A 20,616-nucleotide genomic window follows, 5' to 3' on the forward strand; every position below is an offset into this window, starting at 1 on the left:
TTATGTTTTGGGCATATTCCACTAGACTAACTATTGGTAAAGCATAAACATCTATCTTGGTATTAAGCTGCTATGGAGAATATTAAGAAGTTTCCAGTACACCCAAAGGAAAAAAATCTGCTTCAGTGTGGGCTGGTACAACCTCAGTTGCCAAAGGTTGCTCATGAGTGCATGCATGAACACACACACACAGAAACAACACATGAGTGAGAATGAACTTCAAGACGCAGCTTGAGGAAAAAAAACCTGAAATGACCAATTATTAATTCAAAATACAGACAGCTTTCAATATTAGCACAGCTTCTAATGTGATACTTTCCCATGTATTTTACCATTTGTCAAGTTTTTCAGATCTCATTCAAACATATACCTAATACTGTTAATTTGTTACAGCATTTTTTAATTCTTTTTAGGAGTGCAGCATATGTATGTCTTCTATTTTTTCATACCTTACATATTCTAAACTTAGAGTTTTCCATGGCTGTCATTAAAAAGCACGTAGACAAAATATTTTATGGTATCTATAATAAATGCAAAGAAATCAATACAAACAAAACTTGGCTTAGCAAACTGTACATACATATATATGTTCTTTGTTTTTCAACTTGACATTCAACATTTTTCCTGATAAAACCTTTTATGATCTTATTTATTACATCCATTTTTTTTAAACCTTAAAAAAGTGCTTCTCAGATTTACACCTTGTGCATCCAAAGCAAAAGTTAGAACACCATGCCCGAAACAGAAACCACGGGGAATAATACATTGCCATACAAGATCCTTTAAAATTGTATGTTACAAATGCTCTAAAATTTCTTTAGCATTCGTTATTTTGTATACTGTAGATACTGAGATGGTATTTAACACAGACTAGCTAATGGCTCATTTAGAGCAGCACACAGGAAAGGACCTACAATATCAAGTCCTTGGCTATGCATAGTACAGGGCAATGACCTGGATATAAAGTGACTAAAAGATCCAGAATGCTGGACAGAAGGACATTTCCCTCACAAATGTCACATCCTCCTTAGTACCCAGGACACGAATATTGAAACGATGCTACTCGGTAATACGCTGTGCAGTTTGATACTGATATACTGATGCGTTACTAGCTGAGTGCCAGCAGAGAATGATATGCACACAGCAATGGCTACAGCAGATAGGTAAAGCTGCCACACAGAACCCTGTCACCCTTTAAAACCATCCTGCCTCCCAGCTAGCACTCCAGCAAGGTCACCCGCTGTCTCACGGGTCTCCTTCATAACGGAGGTGGACCATTCATGTATTTTAGCATGGGGTGGAAAGAGCGGGCAAAGTTGTTGGCCATAGTACAGCTGTAGTCCTCCTCGGTCATTGGCACCAGGCAAGCCAGCCCGATCAGGAGCAGCAAGAGGAGCTGAAGTGGCAGAGCAGCTCTGAGGACTCTGAGGAAGAAGGACGGGTGCTGCCATGCCGGCCCGGCCTCAGAAGGGGAGGAACCTGAGCCACTTCTTGTGGACCTGAGAAAAGAGGATGGACAGGTGAATACACTAAAGCATTACTGCAGCAGAGGTTGCCCTCGGGCACTCAGCCTTCCCTGAAGGCTGGTTTACAGTTTGTACAGACTTGATTGACAACTGCAGAGGTATTTTTCACTGAACATGCTATTTCCTTAACACTCTTAAGAGACCCTGTATTTCTAGACTGAGTAGGAAAACATCAAATGATCACAATAGAATGGGCTTTGTGACCCCACAGCCCCTTCATCAATTATGGGGAAGACTCTCCACTTAAAGCACCGTGCTCTAGAGAAGAGGAAAATAAAAGGTGGGTCATACCTGTCACGTGTTCAATGCACACTGTCTAAAAAGGAAGCCTCCTCATTTAAAATGGCAGTTGCATTTGCTTTGCAGAAGTTTCTACATTCATTTCCGTATATAGTATCCGCAAGGGTATAATGCATTAAGATTCAGTTACATCAATCTTCAATTAATTAATACTCCAATATGCAGGCAATGGGGACCCATTTTCTACAAAGTACATAGTATTTTGAATCTTGCACTGAATCAGCAGTTAAAAATCTATTTGCTCAACTGACTTGATATCATCACCTTCTGAGTGATTTTCTCCCTTGTGTCTATGGATCTGACTTGAAATGGCACATATCTATCACATGCCTACAGGAGAGGCAAGACCTAACACAAACATTTCCAAAGGGACACTTAAAATTAAGCACGAAAATCCAGTCTGTTTTTTAATGAAGGATACAGACATAGATTTCACATTTTCCTTTTTGACGGAAACTGTCAGAGCTCTAATATATGGACAACAGGTTTTGAGATAAGTGGATGACCGAAAAGATTGATTATGCAAGTTAAAATCTGATGGTCTCAGTGTGCTAATTAAATGGCATGGGGAAGCGTTGTATTTTAGCACTAGCCAAAAATGGAAGAACTTAGAGCCTTCAAATAATTTGCTTCAAGAACTCTTCCATTAAGACATTAGGTCATGAATTTTGTCTTAGACATGTTGCTATAAAACATCTGTGTGGCTGCTATGATTATGAAGCCCCAGAAAATCTATGGATTGCTTCGGTTTAAAAGATAAAAATGCTCATAAGGATGGATTTAGTCTCAACTTGAAGGTGTGGGAGATCAGGCTTGTTGGCTGAGGTCAAATGCTTCCCAGTAAAGCAAGTAGGGGGCAATGGTTCCTTAGCGTCTCCTTGCCTTCCCCTTATCCTTTTGATCCTGTCTCCCACATAAATCTGAATCTGTGTGAGAAAGCATGCAAAAACCAAAATATCATCTTCAAAACTATGCCAGGCTTGGCAAGGGTCCCCTTCCCACATGTTCAGAAAAGAATTCTTTCTATGCTTGAGGTTATTTTTATCGTCTCGTTCATATATGTGTATCAGCCCACTATGAAGACTTCAAGAAAGCCAGACAGATCTGGTAAAGTTTAGATGACCAACAGACACATAAACACTCAGGTATGCTAAATTATTAACTTGACCTAAATATCCCAGGAAGGAGCAATGATCAAAACATCAGATCGCATGTTGTTTGAGTCCACATTATTGTAGCCTGGATGGAAAGCTGCTTATCGCATAATGTAAGAGCATGTATTATATAGAACATATTGAAAGGATATGGCACATTTAACAGCATCAGAGCATTCCATATTAAAGTTCAATTAGATCAGGATTTCTACTGTCTGAGAATGCCAAAACAGAAAGTTAATGGACTGAGGTAGGAACAAAGGGAACAAGGAGTGCTTAATTACCTTCCAAGCATTTGATTGCACAGTCTACCTATTTACAAGGCTCTCATTGTACAAGTGTTGTTATTCCTAAACAAAAAAGGCCACATTTCTGCAGTTGGTAACTGCTGTTTGATAATGAGCAAAGTCTGAATTTTCTTCATCGACTCAGAGTTACTCTGGGGCAACACTGGGTGTCAGAAGGGAAATTTCGAAAACACAGAATCAAAAGGGGGCTGGCAAAGTTAGCATCTAGTTTTTCTTCTTTTCTTTTCTTTTCTTTTCTTTTCTTTTCTTTTCTTTTCTTTTCTTTTCTTTTCTTTTCTTTTCTTTTCTTTTCTTTTCTTTTCTTTTCTTTTCTTTTCTTTTCTTTTCTTTTCTTTTCTTTTCCTATGGCTTTAGTATCACAATCCAGCACTTTTTGCTTTGTGTTTTATCAAAAAAAGAAGAAAAAGAGTGGTACGTGTAAGCTGCATGGCTGATCTCAACAAGGAACATAAACTTTCTTTCAAAGATTAAAACAGCTCATGGCAAAGTTTTTCAAAACACTTTTTCCACAGCGAAGTAAGGTGTTGAAGAATAGTTTCTAATACTGCATGGAAACAACTGAACAAGCAAATAATGAAACATTATGAAAACATCTTCAGAGGGGGAGTTCTAAAAAGTTCGAGTGCTGTACTGCCTCTGCTTATTGCAGGTATGACTCTGTAATCTACATAATTGACTGGAAAATGGAAAGGCTCAGCTAAGAGCGTTTAATGGATTTGGTAAGGAGAGATGGTTAAAAATATACATTGTTAACAAAAAAGGCTCACTATTCATAAGGGCCAGAACTACTATATACTCCAGCAGGAGAAGGGAAAGCTGAAGTACTGTATGCCACTTTGGAGAAAAATGTAATTTCCTTTTCTTGAGTTTGCATCTTTAGCTGTCTCTCTTCTGACTGCTCCACCATTTGTCTCACTGGCCCCTGTTTGAGGAGGGAAGGAGCTAAGGCCATCTGCTACTCTCTCCATACAAAATTCCTACTAGCTAGATAAAAGGGGGAGGCACAGCTGCAGACCTAGCCAACAGTAAGCTTATTCATGTCAAGAAATCTCATAAATTAACCTAAGAAGTGCAAGCAATAGTTACCCTTACTTTGGGAGTTTGTAATGTCAGTGAAATTGGAACTCTTCCCTAAGCATTTCAAGAGAGGAGAAGCTAATTTACCAGGCTATAGATCGGATGGGCAAAGTGAACTTTAATTTCAGCTCAGACGAGTACCTTCTTTTAAAGATGACTGATTTTTTTTTTTTTCAAGGAAAATATAGTTGAAGTAATCTATCTGTATTGCAGTAAACATCTGAAAGATTCTAACAGAAGAATTTATCATTCAAGCGAGGCTAACAGGAATAAATAAAGTGAGTTTAATGGGGGAGTGACTAACGGAATGCAGACAACAGGCTTACATTGAAAGAGGTACTGCTGGACTAGTAGGATGTTATTACTGGAGTTAATCAAGGATGAGTCTTGATTTAATATCTTTACGAAACGACTATGGCACAAAATATAAGAACAGCAAATTTCATCCGTATGATGACAGAAGTTGGAAGTCTTTGCAAATACAAAATAGGATTGGCTTCTTGCAGAGAAAAAAGTGGGCAAATCCAATAGGTTTAAGAAGTAGCCCAAAGAGTTTGAGATTACAGTATGTAAGGTAGCAATAAAAACTTCTGCTATAAATCTGGAAGTTCACACTCTGAAGATAACGAAGAGAATCTAGAGCTATTTGACCCAGCATAGCCACAAACCAATAATGTGGCTTGTGAATAGCTGTGAAAAGGGACAAAAGAAATTTTAAAATATATTTCAGTTGAAGATTTCCAGAAGAGAAAAGGGGTTGTTTTCATGATGTTCTATAAGGCACTAGTGAGATCTCACCTGGAGCAGTTTGTATCATTTTGGTTAACATACTTCCAAAAAATGAATTCAAACTTACACAAGCTTAAAGGAGTCAAAAAAATGGAGTATTTCTCCTATGAAGGAAATAAAGAGCTGAACTTACCAATATAAAACCTGAGAGATACCAAAACTACCCTCTACAAAACATTGCATAACAGACAGAAAGAATGGTGAACAGTCGTTAAAGTAAAGGAAGGGATAATGTTGTCACAAAACCAAATTACTATATCTAACCATGGATATATTCAAGGTGGAAATTATTGTACTTCCAGATAATCAGAGAAATTAAATTTGATAATGATGTTCTAATAGATTTTTTTGTTCCCACTGATTCTGATTTTTTAAGATGGAGGTTGCTAGACTTATGAAGCAGAAGGTATGATGCTCTGCCCACAAGAGCAGGCAACGACTCCTCTTGGTGGCCTAAGAGACTCTCTAGGAGTGACCTTGTTTGGCTGCGTTCTCACTTCGATTCTCTCCCTAGCTCTCAGCATCATATCACCGCAGCCTCGGATTGGCTTACCCTGTAAAGAAGATGAATATGTCCATTTCAAAGGCAGTTAACTACGAGTTTAATTAACAGGCTCTAAGTGAGATGGCAGGAGATAACTGGAAGAAGAACCATGGCAAGCCAAGCCCAAACTGCGTGTTTGCGCTACTGTGTGGCAATGACTGCCATTTTGTGGCCAAAGGCACAGAGAGTGCTGTGGCCTGGTCTGCTCCAGCAAGCGACTTTTAACAATCCACTAGTCATTTGGGAAGCCTTGGGGAGAGTGGAAAATGGAGGCTGGCACTGTGGCACCAAGACTTGAATAGAGCTGCTCAAGAGAGACAGTGTAAACACCCCTGAGGAAATTGAACCACTATTTTAATATTTTAAACATTTTAATAACTTAAAAAAAATCCACAGGCACAGATCCAGGTGTGCATTTATGACAGCTCTATTACGCTGATGAAGAAAGAGGAGTTTCTTCTTGGATTTGCTTTCTCCACTTAGCACACGATTACTAATACCTCTTGAAAGAGCCTTTAGTTAAATATACAACGTAACATCTAGTTTAAGCTTGTACCTTGCTTAGCATCACACTATGTACGCTTGTCTTTTTGCTGTGATAATGGGGAAGGCAAAGTGATACCACACTTGTTATACACAAAACATGGCCATTCTGATTTTTAAATGAACTTTCCTTCACAACCTTCTATGTGATAAACCTTTTAAAATTGACTTTAGTTCTCCTGTATACTAAACTCTAACAGGGTCTGCTGATCCAGTGCAAGATCAAACACAAAGTACTCTGATCAGAGGCATGTCAAAATATTAAAGAACACAGTGACAGCTTGTACCGCTTTATCAGTTAAAACCACATTATACATCAACTACAACCTGTCTGGCTTGCACAATTGATTAAGTTTCCTATTCAGCAGTGACTCATTCGTATTCCATGCTTGTCTGAATGACAAATTGAACATTGTGTTGTACTGCTACAAGATGTGTTAATAAACAGCTCTGGAAAGACTTGATCTGAAAGGTGCCGCACCAATGCCACTGCTAGAACAGAGGCTGATCTCAAAGCTGCAAAGCACTGCCAGCTGCTCTTTGAGCCAGTGACTCGCACCTACAACCAAAAGCCTTCTCAAAAGGTTGGCAGAAGTGGTCTAACTATACAGAAGAGTGGAAAAGCGCACACAATATGTTTCTTGAGTACAACGTTGCTGGTGCAAGCATGCTGATCTGCCAAAGACATCCTCCATTCCTCCTAGCTGTTAATGGCTGCAGAGTGAAGCCCCACTCCTCCCTTTTCCCACTCCCTATAAGAAGCAAAATGCCAAACTTCATAGCAGACTGGAGCTGGAAAAGTTAATTCTCTTTCTCCACTGGACAGAAAGATGGAGTGTACATATGTCACCTATTTTCTATGTGGTTTCCTTATGTTTCAAAGAAAAAAAAATCCCTAAAAATAAGGCAGCTTCTTAGTGCCAGTGGAAGCAGTGAAAGATACTCTACCTGTTCTATCTGCTATGCTGTGTGGTTTTGCAACCATGCCACTTTACTCACAGTTACTAACTACACATACAAAGCAAACTTTTTTTTTTAAAGAAGTGTTTATGTAAATATCTACATAGTAAGTAGTTTTATTCTTTATTTCATTTATACTTGAGAATAATTTTGTGGAGTAAAGCCTTGATTTTGCTCATGGAAAAAATATTAGTCTTAAGGTATTTTTTGTCTGCTTGGTTATTGCTCAATTATTGTATTAAATCTAGTGTAACCTTCTTTCCAACATCAAATCTTTCACTTTAACAGGAGTTATTTTAAAAATGAATCAGTTAATTTTTGATACATAGAGAATAAATGAGATTTAGGACTTAATTATAAGAAGAAATATATTTTCATCATACTTTCTGATTATTTTAGGTGTTGCAATGCATAAGATGCTGAAATAGCAAAAGACATCCTCTTTATACATACTGGCCTGCTCATTTACCTTTTTTTTTTTTAACTTCATAACTCTAGAGGCTAGTGAACTGATTAGTGAAAGAGTGAAGGTACACACATCACACTGACAACAACAAAGAATGCAGAAGCACTGTTAGCTGCAGAGATGACAGGTTGCCGGCGACAAGGTGGAAAGCAAAAAGCTGTAGCTGCAAGCTGCTCTCTACTGGTCAGAGAGAGAAGGGGCAGTGCTGCTGCCAGGGCAACACATGGATGCAAGCACTTGGAAAGAGTCATGGCAATGTTAGCATGTTATATTGCAGTCGTCTTAGGAGGGGAAAGAAAGTGACCTCTAGTCTCAAACCCCTCAAATTCTGACTTTTGATTTTGAGTCTTAAGTACTGAAAACCCACAAACTGAACAAAACATTTCAGGGGTGGGGGGGGGGGTGGGGGAGAAAGAAAAGGATGTTAGTATGTCTCATCCAGATCTGTGGGTTTTGTGAATTCTAGAATATGGTATTGGCCTATTACCTGCCTTAATTTAATACCTAGAGGTAAAGAGGATGATAAAAAGTGTTTGCCATGAACCGACTGGCATTTCTGTTAAATCATGCCAAAACAAAATAATCATTAAATATCATGAGCGTAAACACACACTCACCCTGATCAGGCATATGAAAAATAAGTGTTGATTACATGGCATTCCTGGGAAGCAAAAGCTGTAGATGTTCAAGGATTAGCCGGTATTTCTAGTTAACAAAGAATTTGAAGTAATTGAGAGTCCCTTTTGTTAAACTATTAACAAAAGGGAAGTTTTCACTTGTTTAAGTCCTGGCCACCTGACAGAGTTGGTGCGGACAGAGAGGAATCACGGCCAATTTCCATCATCCTCTTGGGGTTCTAGAACAGAGTGCGGAAACCAGGAGAATAAGGTACCTGCTATGTGGACTGCTGACAGAGGGTCCAGGCTGTGAGAGACTACATTTGCCCCGTGGCTGTTTGCAATGAACAGGGGGTAAAGAAAGAAGAATGTTCAGTCCAGGCAAATAAAGACAAGCTACTGATGAAACTAAATTAAAAGTGCAGCAAAGGAAACATAAAAAAAAAATCAAATGAAGTGACCAATACCCATGAACCAAGGAAACTGGCTTTTCTTTGTGCCTAGCTGAGTATGGAAATGATCGGAACACATACAGTGAACTCAAAAATAACAGTTCAGTCATTACGTTTATGAACAGTAGCTCTGGATTTAAAAAAAATATTTACAAATTTAGCTCAAATAATTTCTAATATGAAATAGAAAAAAACCATTGAGTTGAATATGGGCAAATATAGATAATGCAAAATGCAAATGCAGCAAAATTAATATTCTCTAGAAAAAAAGGTCCAAGGGCCTCCTTTGATGAGTCTGGCCTCTTCTCTACCCCCATCCCCCCACAATTTTGAAGGCCAAATAACTGTAGGTGCATTCCTGCACTCACAACTATTTGCTGGAGTATTTAATGCAGTTAGATGACCATAATTGTGATTGTATTTTTGGTATTAGCATTTATTTATTTAGCATCAGTATATTCGGCACTGAAATTCTAAACAACATCATTTCAGTCTCCAAAATTGTGGGTCCAAAAACCAGAAGTTTGAAAACCAGACCCCAAGGAATCTATAATTCAGCTATACATTATGGACAAAAATGAAAAAAGTATTTATGTACATAAACACTAACAAATTAGAGATAGACAAATGCTTATTAAAACATTATGATGAAACCTATTATAATTCTACATACTCTTTAGACAAAAGATTTTATCGTAAAATACTTCTTCATTTCCTGTCATGGTCAGGCATCCTCCAGTTACATCTATGATATCAGAGCTTTTATTAGTTATTTAAGTTTAAATTTAAAAGGTAAAAGCAATGACTTCTGAAATAAAATGTTAAGGTTTATATTCCTTCTCCTTTTGAAAAGCCAGTATTCCTTTACATTCTCATCTAGCATCTAAAAGGAAACTAGCGAATGTAAAAAAATATTTAAAAAAAAAATTCAAGAGCCATAAAAGTTATCAAGACAGAACTCAGAATCTTTACAAAAAGTGCAAATGGAAAAAAAATCAAAACTAACCTGATTGTTTAAAGAACTAAGGAAAAAAGCAAAGTAATCAACCAATAGAATTGCAGAAAAAGACAAAATAATTGCAGTTCCATTTTGGGCTCAGAGTATGGAAGTGTTAAGTACTAGGCATGTATTGCTATATTTCTTGAATTTTGTGCCAGCGATGTAAATAGACAACTCCAGAGTTGCCATCATAGTCATTGATTAGGTCCTGTGCAACTATCTGTTTTCAATAATGTTTTATGCCCTTCAGCTCTACTTAGCGATTCATCCAAAGTCTCAATAAGAGCATCTGCAACCTTCAGCAGAAATGACAAAAAAACCTTATTGAGATTCTCAATGAAGCAGCTCTGAAGAGAACGCCAAACAAAAATGGAGGACTGATTATACCAGACAAGACCAGACTTTGGGGTGCTGCCATCACTAGAGCAAAATACAAGAGACACGACATGCCATACCACGGTAAACCAACCACAGTGACAGCCCTGGTTTTAGCTAGTATTTACCACTTCTGATTTCATGCAGGATGGGGTATGCAGCAGGGTCGGGAAAGCAGCTGTGTTTTGTTCTTGGTTTATGCCACTTCCTTTCCTATCAGGTGAGAAGGGGGGCCTTCCAGCTGGCTAGAGCTACTGTAGATATCTAGAGCTCCCACCCAGAGGTGGCAGAAAATATATGACACGAAATTACCGTTCTCTGTCTGCTTGGAGTGCTTCTTCCAGATACAGGACTCCCTGAGCCCGATGTGTCTAATTCATCAGCAGAAGACCATGAGGACAATTCCTAAATTTCAGAAGGAATGGAGCTCAGAAACACAGCAACTAGCTGTTCAGGTAAGCAAACTAAAAAGAACCCCTGAGTGAAATCCCAGCAGAGTTATTTCCAAAGCAAATAAAATAAAGCAGTTAAATTTTGTTACCAAATTTTATAAGACTAAAGCATTACATATTTTCTCTGTTAGCCCTGAAGGAGAAGAAAAGCAAACAGGTAGTTAAAACTTAACTGCTTTAGGTGACACATTTTCCACCGAAGTTAATACAGGGGAAAAAACAGTTGCTCTTTATTTGCCTTCAATTACAAGAAGAGGTTGGTACCACCAAGATTTTGCTTAAATAGGCAGAAATTCACTAGAAGGGGGGGGAGAGCTGGGTTCTCATGTCTTATGCACCCTGCTAATCAAAGACTTTAAAAAAGTCAAACTAAAGGAGAACCTTGAAATCTGTACTTTAATACCTGCTACTGTTGGCAAAGATGTATGCATAGGTCCTTCTCAAATATCCTGAGATGCACGATAATTTGAAAAGATTCAGAGTACAGATCAAAGCTCAGAAGGCACTATGAGAGATTTGTTAGCTTATTACAGAATTTATGTTTTTTTTCTCTTTGACAGAGTGAGCATTATCTTCCCTTTCAGAGTCAACTGACACACTATAATTTTCAGTACTGCAACTAGAATAATTATCTCATATACTTTGCCAGTTGACTGAATCAGTAATGGCAGGATGAACAAACCAAGATGTCTAATACTTATTGCTACACCAAATAGCAAAAATTACTGATTAAAAAATGCCACTGTATCACAAAGAGATGTTTACATCATGAAGTGTAAGATTACTTTTATGATATTCAAGATTACACGTGTACCACCTTGATTAAGTATTGCAAACAACAGAAACAGTGCAGCCAACAGCTCTGATCAAAGACAGTCAAAACATCTAGAAAGGTGCCCAACAAACAGCAAGGAATAAAAAGACGGGACTTACCAGCTGACTACTTGAAATGTCTAGAATTTTCTCTAGGTCTTTAATATGACGCATGACCTCTTTCAAGAGGAGCTTCAGTCTGTTTCCAATAACATGCACCTTTTCTTTGGCCTCAAGACAGTCCTTGCCTTCAGCATTGACTAGCAATTGGCAGGACATATCTTGCAGTGATGCCACCTTCAACTGAGACTCCAGCAGTTCACGTCTGATTTGCTGTTACCAAGGGAAGCACCAGATTTTTTTAATGGTAGTTAAAGAAAAAAAAAGAAAAAAAGAAGGAACTCACAAAACTGGACATTTGAAATTAATTGAAATGGAAAGAAAGTAGTCACAGAAGTGAGTAGTCGTTCCCTACAAAGTAAAGTTAGCTTACTGACATTGGTCCCACAGTTGTATGTTAGCATGCAATGTACAATGCTAACACTCAAGAGAAGATAAATTGATTAGTGTTTTTCTGGTGATGGGTTTTGGGAGAGAAAGGAGTGATTATACCCCTACCATTAGAAGTCTGTGATGATCCTGCAGCGTTTCTGAATCCAGGTTTGGATTGATGGGCACAATCTCATTTTTTCTTCTGTCAATATTCTCTAACCAAAGCAGCAAACCATGGCTCATTTCATGGAAATCCTGCAAGTCATGAGTGATGATTTTAATAGCGTAGCAGAAAATTCCAGTCAAATTCAGGTTTTTAGTTTATCCTGTGATAGGTCCTACTGGCTAAATAATATAACTTACAAGGAAGTGTAGAATAGTATATTAGAATACTATTCCAGAGATGACAAATTTAGAAAATCTTGGGCTGGAAATACATGCTTCAGGTAGTGCAGGTCTATCTTTCAGAAAACATATGCCGAAGCTGTATTTTGGCTTGCATGGGCAAGTTTCAGACTGGATAATGAGCACACCAGATAACAACATGGTTTACATTTCTGATATGTGGGATACTGACAATTTAAAATAAGCGCAATACAAACCTGGCACTGCATTAACGCATCCTGCAAGGAGCAACGCCACTCTTCGATCATACTGCATACGTGGTCCCAGCGCACATTCATCTGAGACAGGCGCTCTTGAAGCTTCTTGCTCTCTTCGCTGTCTGACTGAGTGAACTCTGAGCTGCACAGATTGATGGATAAGATGATCGCTTTGCGGTTATCAATTGCTTTCTGCAGCTCCTTGATGATAAGACAAAGTGGGACGGGGAAAGACAGGATGGAAATTGGTAAAACGTGACTTTCAGGAGAACCAAGTAGAGAAGGCACCACAAGAATGCAATGATTTGCCATCAGCAATGGCAGAATGGTACCTTACTGTAACAGCCTCTTTACTCTGGATATGACATTTCTGTGCTCACTCTGTGACTCTTCAAATGTCCACTGTTTAACATCTACTAAAATTTTACTGTGAGTGTAACTAAAACAAGCCAATTAAACTTGTAAAGTCTTAAAAGCCTGAAGTCATAGTTGAATTTTAAAGATCTGGCTCGTGTTTCAGATATTTTAAAGACAGAGCAGGCCAAACAAAATTTAAAGAGATGTAGGACAATTGTACTTTAGCTTACAACAATAAAACTTTTGCCTTAACTTCTCAGTTTTGCTGATAAACATAAAAAACAACATGTTTTCAAGTGGAAACTGCTGTCAACAGTATTCTAAAATAAAATCTTTTACTGAAGGAAAAGAAAACATACAAAGAGTATAAACAACTTACTCCAATTTATAGAAGCAGGACGTGTATAAAAACTGATTTGTTTACATTGGAAACCACAAAAGAAACCCCACCTCTTTTGGTTTGGAGGGCACTAATGGGCTTTCCAAGAGTGGGTGAGATAAGAACAGGATTCTTATGAAATGTCCCCTTTTCCACCTACTTTACAGCATTTACTTAAAAGCCCCATGTCACAGTGACCTTTGTAGTACTTATGACAGCTATATTTGGATTCCAGTGAAGAACAGCATTAATATGCTTTAGATGGATTACTGTCGGAAACAGTCTTTACTATCTGTCCACCTCATTCCTAGCACGGAGCACAGTGCATTTTGACATTGGCTTCCACATTTTTGTGCCCAAGCTTAGAAGATGCTGGTAACTGAATGTGAAGTTGTGGACTATCACATTTGTGGATCTTTATAGCTGTAAAATATCCAGGAGAGATCAAAAAGGCAGCATTCAGACCCTGATGCATCTGAGATGACAGAAGAAGAAAGAGGAATGTTGCAAAGTGACACCAAATTTTTCCTATGTTGTACTGGTGACAGCAGTAGATAGGCTGCAACCCCTTTAGGCACTCTTTCCCTCCTCACACAAAGTAATATGTCCCAGTGAGCTATTTATTTTAAAGTTGCTATTTTGTTACCAGTTTGACTAAAAGAGACTTAATTTAACTTGGCTTTTTTTTTTTTCTTTCATCAGCTTGGCTGTCATCAGGAATTACCTGTACCTTCTGGAATTACAGAATTGCCACAGAATTACAATTTCAAAAATTCATTTGGATTATACAGTAAATGACAGTGGTACATTTTTCTGCCAAAAGGTGATACATAAAATCACTTTTCCAGCTACTTCAGTTATCAGCAATAGCCTGCTATGTGCAGAATGGAGCAAACCAGCTGCAACTACTGGGAACCTCTTCAATGTACCTGTTGCACTCAGGTCTGTTTACAAGGTAACTTATGGATAAGAGAAATAAAACTCACTTTCAGTTTTTTAATTCTGAGCTCAATATTTTGTAAGTCAGTGCTGAGATCAAGGTGGCGGAGCTTCTCCAGTTCCTCTTCAGTTTCTCCCAACCAAGCCCAAACGCTATTAAGGTCGGAATTAAACTGCTGCCATTGCTGAAGGTTCTGCTTCATCCTCAGCTCCTTGCTTAGAGCTTGAGCCTGGATTAATTCCCATCGGTCAATTACACCTGGAGTGATAAACAGCAAATTCAACATAAGCAAAAAAACACTAGCCACACACACAATTGCCATTTGTTGAATCCTGTGCAGGGCAAAAAAAATGCTCCATAAAAACCAAAAAACCCCAACCCATGAAACACCACACTGAAAACTAAATTACATTAAAGAATGTAATGTTGGAGAGAAAGAATGAAGAATCTGGATGAGTCCAGGCAGCAAGTAATTTTATCACTTTCTAATGTCAGACTTCTATGAACAGAATTAAGTTGATACATGCAGGTCCCTAAAACAGGTTATGCTGGTATAAAGACATTATAAATTAGCATAAATGCAAACCAGACAAGGAATCTGATATGTCTAACTAGCCACGTATTTATTATTATTTTCACTGGAATTTATACCTATCACATTTAATACTCACACCACACTATGTTTGCCTAAGCTACTGCTGATGCATTGGATAAATACCTGCACTAAATAATAAAAAATAAAAATCAAAATAAAATAGACTGCATGGGTAGCATATCTTGCCAAGCTAAGAATGGAAACATTGCCTTTATAGTCTCAGGAACAAATCCATGTTTTTATAATGCAATACCTCCTGTACCACAGCTGATGCTTAAAATTAGTCAGGTGAATACTTCTACCAGGTGAATATAGATTTCTGTACTGTAAACAGATAATATTAGAAGTGAAAGCTAATATTAGAAGAAATGAATGCTGACTTAAGTGTTTTGTGCAGCAACATAAGCAACCTTTTTTTTTTTTATCGGAAAACATTCAACAAAAAATGCATTGCATCCACAGGGGCTTTCTGAAAGGCTTAGGGTTATGCCTCATGATATGAAGGGGTTCTTCAAATGCACTTGTATGCCTAATCTCTTTATAGGGCATATACAAGGAAAAATTACTATTCCTATTAAGAGATGTTAAACAGAACATGGTAACAGACACAGTCGTGTAAATATATATGTCAGTAAATAATACCAAGTGTTTATTCAGAAAAACTTTGCATGTTTGTTACTTTACATAATTGCTTTCCATCAAAGAACTAAACGTTACTTACCAGCTGTTTGTGTTTCAGTACTGTTCAGGTTAATAAGTCCAGATAATTTTTCTTCTTCCTCCTTCAGTTTATATCCAAGCCTTTTTACTGAGTCTATGCTTCTACTGCACTCACCTAGCAGCTTCATCTGTGTTAACAAACAAAAAATCCCATCTCAATATGCAGTGTACAGGACTAATTGCATGGAAAATGCAAATTACAATGCAATTTCCACAATTTTCCAAAAGTAGGTCTAAGTGTGAAGATAAAAATCTATTACTTCAACAATCTGTCCTGATACTATCAAAGAAATGTATATGGAGACAACGAAGGCTTAAAGCGTAAGTTCAGACTAAATGGAAATAACTCAGTGCCACTGTGCCAAATTGTGCTGGATGACTTTAGATGCCATCTGTTCTAAATGTTAAGACACTATGGCAAAGACACTTGAAGATGTGATAAATAAACATAAGTGTGGAAATAAATAGTACTATGCATCCAAGCAGCTAATCTTTCAATTATGTCAGTAATAAAATTATTTGAATGATTTAGAGAAAAATTTTACTTCCAGAAAACCTCTCTGAGAAAGCTTTTTAATCACGGATTCCATATATGCAACCTTGCTTACATGACGCGTGTTTATAATACATCAGCAAGATGAATACTGTGCATGAAGCTATAAAACCTGCTTTTAAAAGTAGAGGAATTTTAAACAAGGATATCCTCATTAGACGGATAAAAACACTTGTGAGAAAGCACATTTGGACATCTGCAAAAATGTAATAGGAAAATAAATTCCTTAGAGTCACGTTCCTGTAATCTTGTGCTATTGTAAACACACTAATAACATAAACAACAACAGCATGTGGCTAAGCATAGCAACCATATGAGTGAGTAAGTCTGAGAAGCAGTAATATCTAACTGCTTTGTTGAAACAGCTATATTTCTTTCAATAGCAAATCTAAGCTTGGAGTGCTTATTTGACTTGTGCTCCAAAATACACGCACGTATCCTTTGTAACTGGAATCCAGCTCTGGTCCTGTAGGTGTTTTGCTGCGGATGATGTTTTCTGTTTGCTGTATTTGGAAACGACTGGTGTCTAAGGCCTTGTCCAGCTGTCGGATATGTGCTTCCAGGGCACCAGGCTCTCCTGTACCAAAACCAAAAAAAGTGACTGTCACCCAAGTTTTCTCAAAGTTTTATATCTTTTGCCCAGGCAGAATAAATATGAGGAATATTATGTGGATTAAATAGTAAAGGAGACTGCAGCAGTACGAGTGGTACGATGTCAAAGCAAACTGATAACTAGTTACATTAGAGGGTGTTAGCGACCTTCCGAGGACAGATGACTATACCAATGAACATGCTTGCCATAAGCATACTACCAAAGAGTCCACAGTTTAAAGCAGGCTTGCAAACTGTTCTGAAGTGACTTTTTACCTCAGAGAATTCTTCACCTCTCTGAAGGGGAAAGTTCTTGGCAAACTGTGCTCTAACCTCTCTAATTTTGATAGCCTTTTATGAGGACGTAACCCGGTGGATAGATGATGGTAAAGCTGTGGATGTGGTCTATCTCGATTTCAGTAAAGCGTTTGACACGGTCTCCCACAGCATCCTCGCAGCTAAACTGAGCAAGTGTGGTCTGGATGATCGGGTAGTGAGGTGGATTGTGAACTGGCTGAGGGAAAGAAGCCAGAGAGTGGTGGTCAATGGGACAGAGTCCAGTTGGAGGTCTGTGTTTAGCGGAGTCCCGCAAGGGTCGGTACTGGGACCAGTTCTATTCAATATATTCATTAATGACTTGGATGAGGGAATAGAGTGCACCGTCAGCAAGTTTGCTGATGACACAAAACTGGGAGGAGTGGCTGACACACGGGAAGGCTGTGCAGCCATTCAGAGAGACCTAGACAGGCTGGAGAGTTGGGCGGGGAGAAATTTAATGAAATATAACAAGGGCAAGTGTAGAGTCCTGCATCTGGGCAAGAACAACCCCATGTACCAGTAAAAGTTGGGGACAGACCTGTTGGAGAGCAACGTAGGGGAAAGGGACCTGGGGGTCCTAGTGGGCAGCAGGATGACCATGAGCCAGCAGTGTGCCCTTGTGGCCAAGAAGGCCAATGGCATCCTGGGGTGTATTAGAAGGGGTGTGGTCAGCAGGTCGAGAGAGGTTCTCCTCCCCCTCTACTCTGCCCTGGTGAGGCCGCATCTGGAATATTGTGTCCAGTTCTGGGCACCTCAGTTCAAGAAGGACAGGGAACTGCTAGAGAGAGTCCAGCGCAGAGCCACGAAGATGATTAAGGGAGTGGAACATCTCCCTTATGAGGAGAGGCTGAGGGAGCTGGGTCTCTTTAGCTTAGAGAAGAGGAGACTGAGGGGGGACCTCATTAATGTTTATAAATATGTAAAGGGCAAGTGTCATGAGGATGGAGCCAGGCTCTTCTCAGTGACATCCCTTGACAGGACAAGGGGCAATGGGTGCAAGCTGGAACACAGGAGGTTCCACATAAATATGAGGAAAAACTTCTTTACGGTGAGGGTGACCGAACACTGGAACAGGCTGCCCAGAGAGGTTGTGGAGTCTCCTTCTCTGGAGACATTCAAAACCCGCCTGGACGCGTTCCTGTGTGATATGGTCTAGGCAATCCTGCTCCGGCAGGGGGATTGGACTAGATGATCTTTCGAGGTCCCTTCCAATCCCTAATGTTCTGTGATTCTGTGATTCTGTGATTTTGCAGTCTACAATTACCTGAAGGGAGGTTGTAGTGAAGTGGGAGTTGGCCTTTTCTCCCAGGCAACTAGCGATAGGAAAAGAGGACATAGCCTCAAGCTTTGCCAGGGGAGGTTCAGGTTGGACATTAGGAAGAATTTCTTCTCAGAAAGGATTATTAGACATTGGAACGGGCTGCCCAGGGAGATGGTGGAGTCACCATCTCTGGATGTGTTTAAGAAAAGACTGGACATGGCACTTAGTGCCATGGTCTAGTTGACAGGGTGGTGTCAGGGCAATGGTTGGACTTGATGATCCCTGAGGTCTCTTCAACCTGATTGATTCTGTGATTCTGTGTGATTCTGTAATTTTTGAGAATGCCTTGCTCCCTTTCACAAACACTCTCAAATAAAACCTTGTAACCCAAACTCCTGATCCAAATCCGTGTTAAAATTTGATTTTTCCTCATTTCTCTTTGCATTACTTCTCTCCACTAAAAAACAGTAGAATTTTGATCTATGTGAAAGGATCCTATTAATCTTATCCTATTTATTAAAAGCAGTATACAAACGCTAAGTGATACTGTTATATTCTCAAGGTCCATAGATGACTGGACGTCTTGAAGGCCCACACCAAGTAGTCCACGACTGATTTAGGCAACCACACTGAGCAGCAAAATTTATAGTATTTTTCCAGTTAGGCGTTTTACAAAAATTATGCTTAACATATCTACAAGATGGTGTTAATTCATCCAAGCCACTTGGAACTCATACCAAAGTTTTTGAAGCAGGACTAACGTGCATTTTCCTTATAGAGGTCAGTTGAATTCTGTGATATGAATTAGCTATAGTCAATTCCAATCTGAAGCAGGCTGCAGCCTAGAGGACCACATGAGATCCCTCTTATTCATATTCTATCACTGTGCCTGATTTCCATATGTTTACAAAGACAGTTTGAATTTATTCATACACAACTAAAAACATGCATTGAGAAGGGGAGCCTATTGTCCACCTAGTTACAGAAAATAGACCCTCTTGGATGGTTAATCTTTTTCCATACAAAACACCGCCTCACCCCAAATGGACAGAACAAAGTGTTCAATATTGCTTTTCCCTCACTACTTTCAAAATTTTCACAGGTCAGAAAACTATACACATTTTTCTATATGTACTGCTATTATTTATACTCTTAATCATAATATTTCACTCATTTGGGGAAAAAATAAAAATGGACAGTGAACCTGAGGTCTGTGCCACAGATGCTGAGATTTTAAATGTTTAATATTTCAAATTTGCAATGAAGTCTTTATTTCAAAAGAGGAAAACTGTGAAATCAGGAGAGAAGGTATTTGTAAGTGCATCTAATCTCTCCGAGAGAGTAATCTAACAAATGAAACAGTAGCTTTAATCTTGCGTAAAAATGCAACATGAAAAAAAATTAATCTTCCAATATAAAAGACTAATATAAAGGCATTGGACTACAGTACCTCACCTTGGTATTGTTATCACATAAAACAACAACTAACCTAAAAGTTTATATCTAAGTAATAATCCAAGCTGTGGATGTGTTAAAAAAATAACTGCAAAACTGAAACTACTCTGCTCTCAGAGACACAAAAAAGTATTAAGTCCTGTTGAGGGATTCCAGAGAATAAAGACCAATCAGAGTAACCTACTGATCAGTTTAGTGTAGTTAGCTGAGGTGGGAGGGCCAATATTTCAAACATCATTGTTTCATCCATGCGCCTAATAATACCTTTAAGCGCAATAGTAAAGCAGGATACTTCTACATTAATGTGCCAATGCTGCTGTGTAAGAAAATTTATTTTGTAAGTTGTGAAAAGTATAGCAGATGCTAAAAGAAGAGAAAGAAGTTATGCTTGTGCACTGTGGTATTTGCATCTGGCTACGCTTAGTCTTTTCTGATGCCTACCAGAGATATTTTTGAGTGCGTTTTCTGTGAGTGTTACATAGGCCTCAAGTGTTTCAGGGATCTCTACATCTGAAAAAATAAAAGCACAGTCTAAATTGACAGCTCAGCAATGGCCGCCTCCTTACAGAAGTCCTTTTCATAGGATGGAATATACAAACGGTTCCAATAGCAAACATCCTTTCTGGAGAAGGAAAAAAGATGAAGACTGAAATACAGGGAGCCTGCTACAAAGTCTTTTAATATCAAGGCAAACCTGACTCTTTTCAGAGCAATGACCTGGAAAGCAAAAGACAGCCACCAGATCACAGTATAATATACTAGTATGTCTTCCCCCACAACTGGATGCATTTGGGCACTTTGACTCATTAAGATTTATTACACAAAGCACACGCACTTGGAAAGGATTTCCAACTTCAGTGGAGAGCAAGACCGAAGATCCTACCTCAGGCTAAACACTTAGTTGCTGGAGTCTTGCCTGGGTAAGAACTGAGTTAAAATTTGCTTAAGCACTTGCTGATTTTGTCTGTGGATCTCTC

General features: G+C 38.7%; 1 protein-coding gene across 1 annotated transcript in view; it reads right to left on the reverse strand.

Annotated features, from left to right (window-relative positions):
• Positions 1–231: 231 nt before the first annotated feature.
• The window catches only part of LOC137660356 (nesprin-1-like), a 37,886-nt gene continuing 17,501 nt past the window's right edge, over positions 232–20,616 (reverse strand). Inside the window, exons 9-18 of the mRNA XM_068395190.1 lie at positions 20,081–20,149; positions 16,449–16,591; positions 15,463–15,589; positions 14,193–14,404; positions 12,471–12,671; positions 11,995–12,123; positions 11,497–11,709; positions 10,424–10,516; positions 8,560–8,618; positions 232–1,499 (exon numbers count right to left, since the gene is read on the reverse strand). Of these exons, the coding sequence (XP_068251291.1) occupies positions 1,259–1,499; positions 8,560–8,618; positions 10,424–10,516; positions 11,497–11,709; positions 11,995–12,123; positions 12,471–12,671; positions 14,193–14,404; positions 15,463–15,589; positions 16,449–16,591; positions 20,081–20,149 (1,487 nt within the window). The 3' untranslated portion in view covers positions 232–1,258. The remainder of the gene's footprint in view (positions 1,500–8,559; positions 8,619–10,423; positions 10,517–11,496; positions 11,710–11,994; positions 12,124–12,470; positions 12,672–14,192; positions 14,405–15,462; positions 15,590–16,448; positions 16,592–20,080; positions 20,150–20,616) is intronic.

Source organism: Nyctibius grandis, chromosome 1, assembly GCF_013368605.1.
Source record: "Nyctibius grandis isolate bNycGra1 chromosome 1, bNycGra1.pri, whole genome shotgun sequence".
Lineage (NCBI taxonomy): Eukaryota > Metazoa > Chordata > Aves > Nyctibiiformes > Nyctibiidae > Nyctibius > Nyctibius grandis.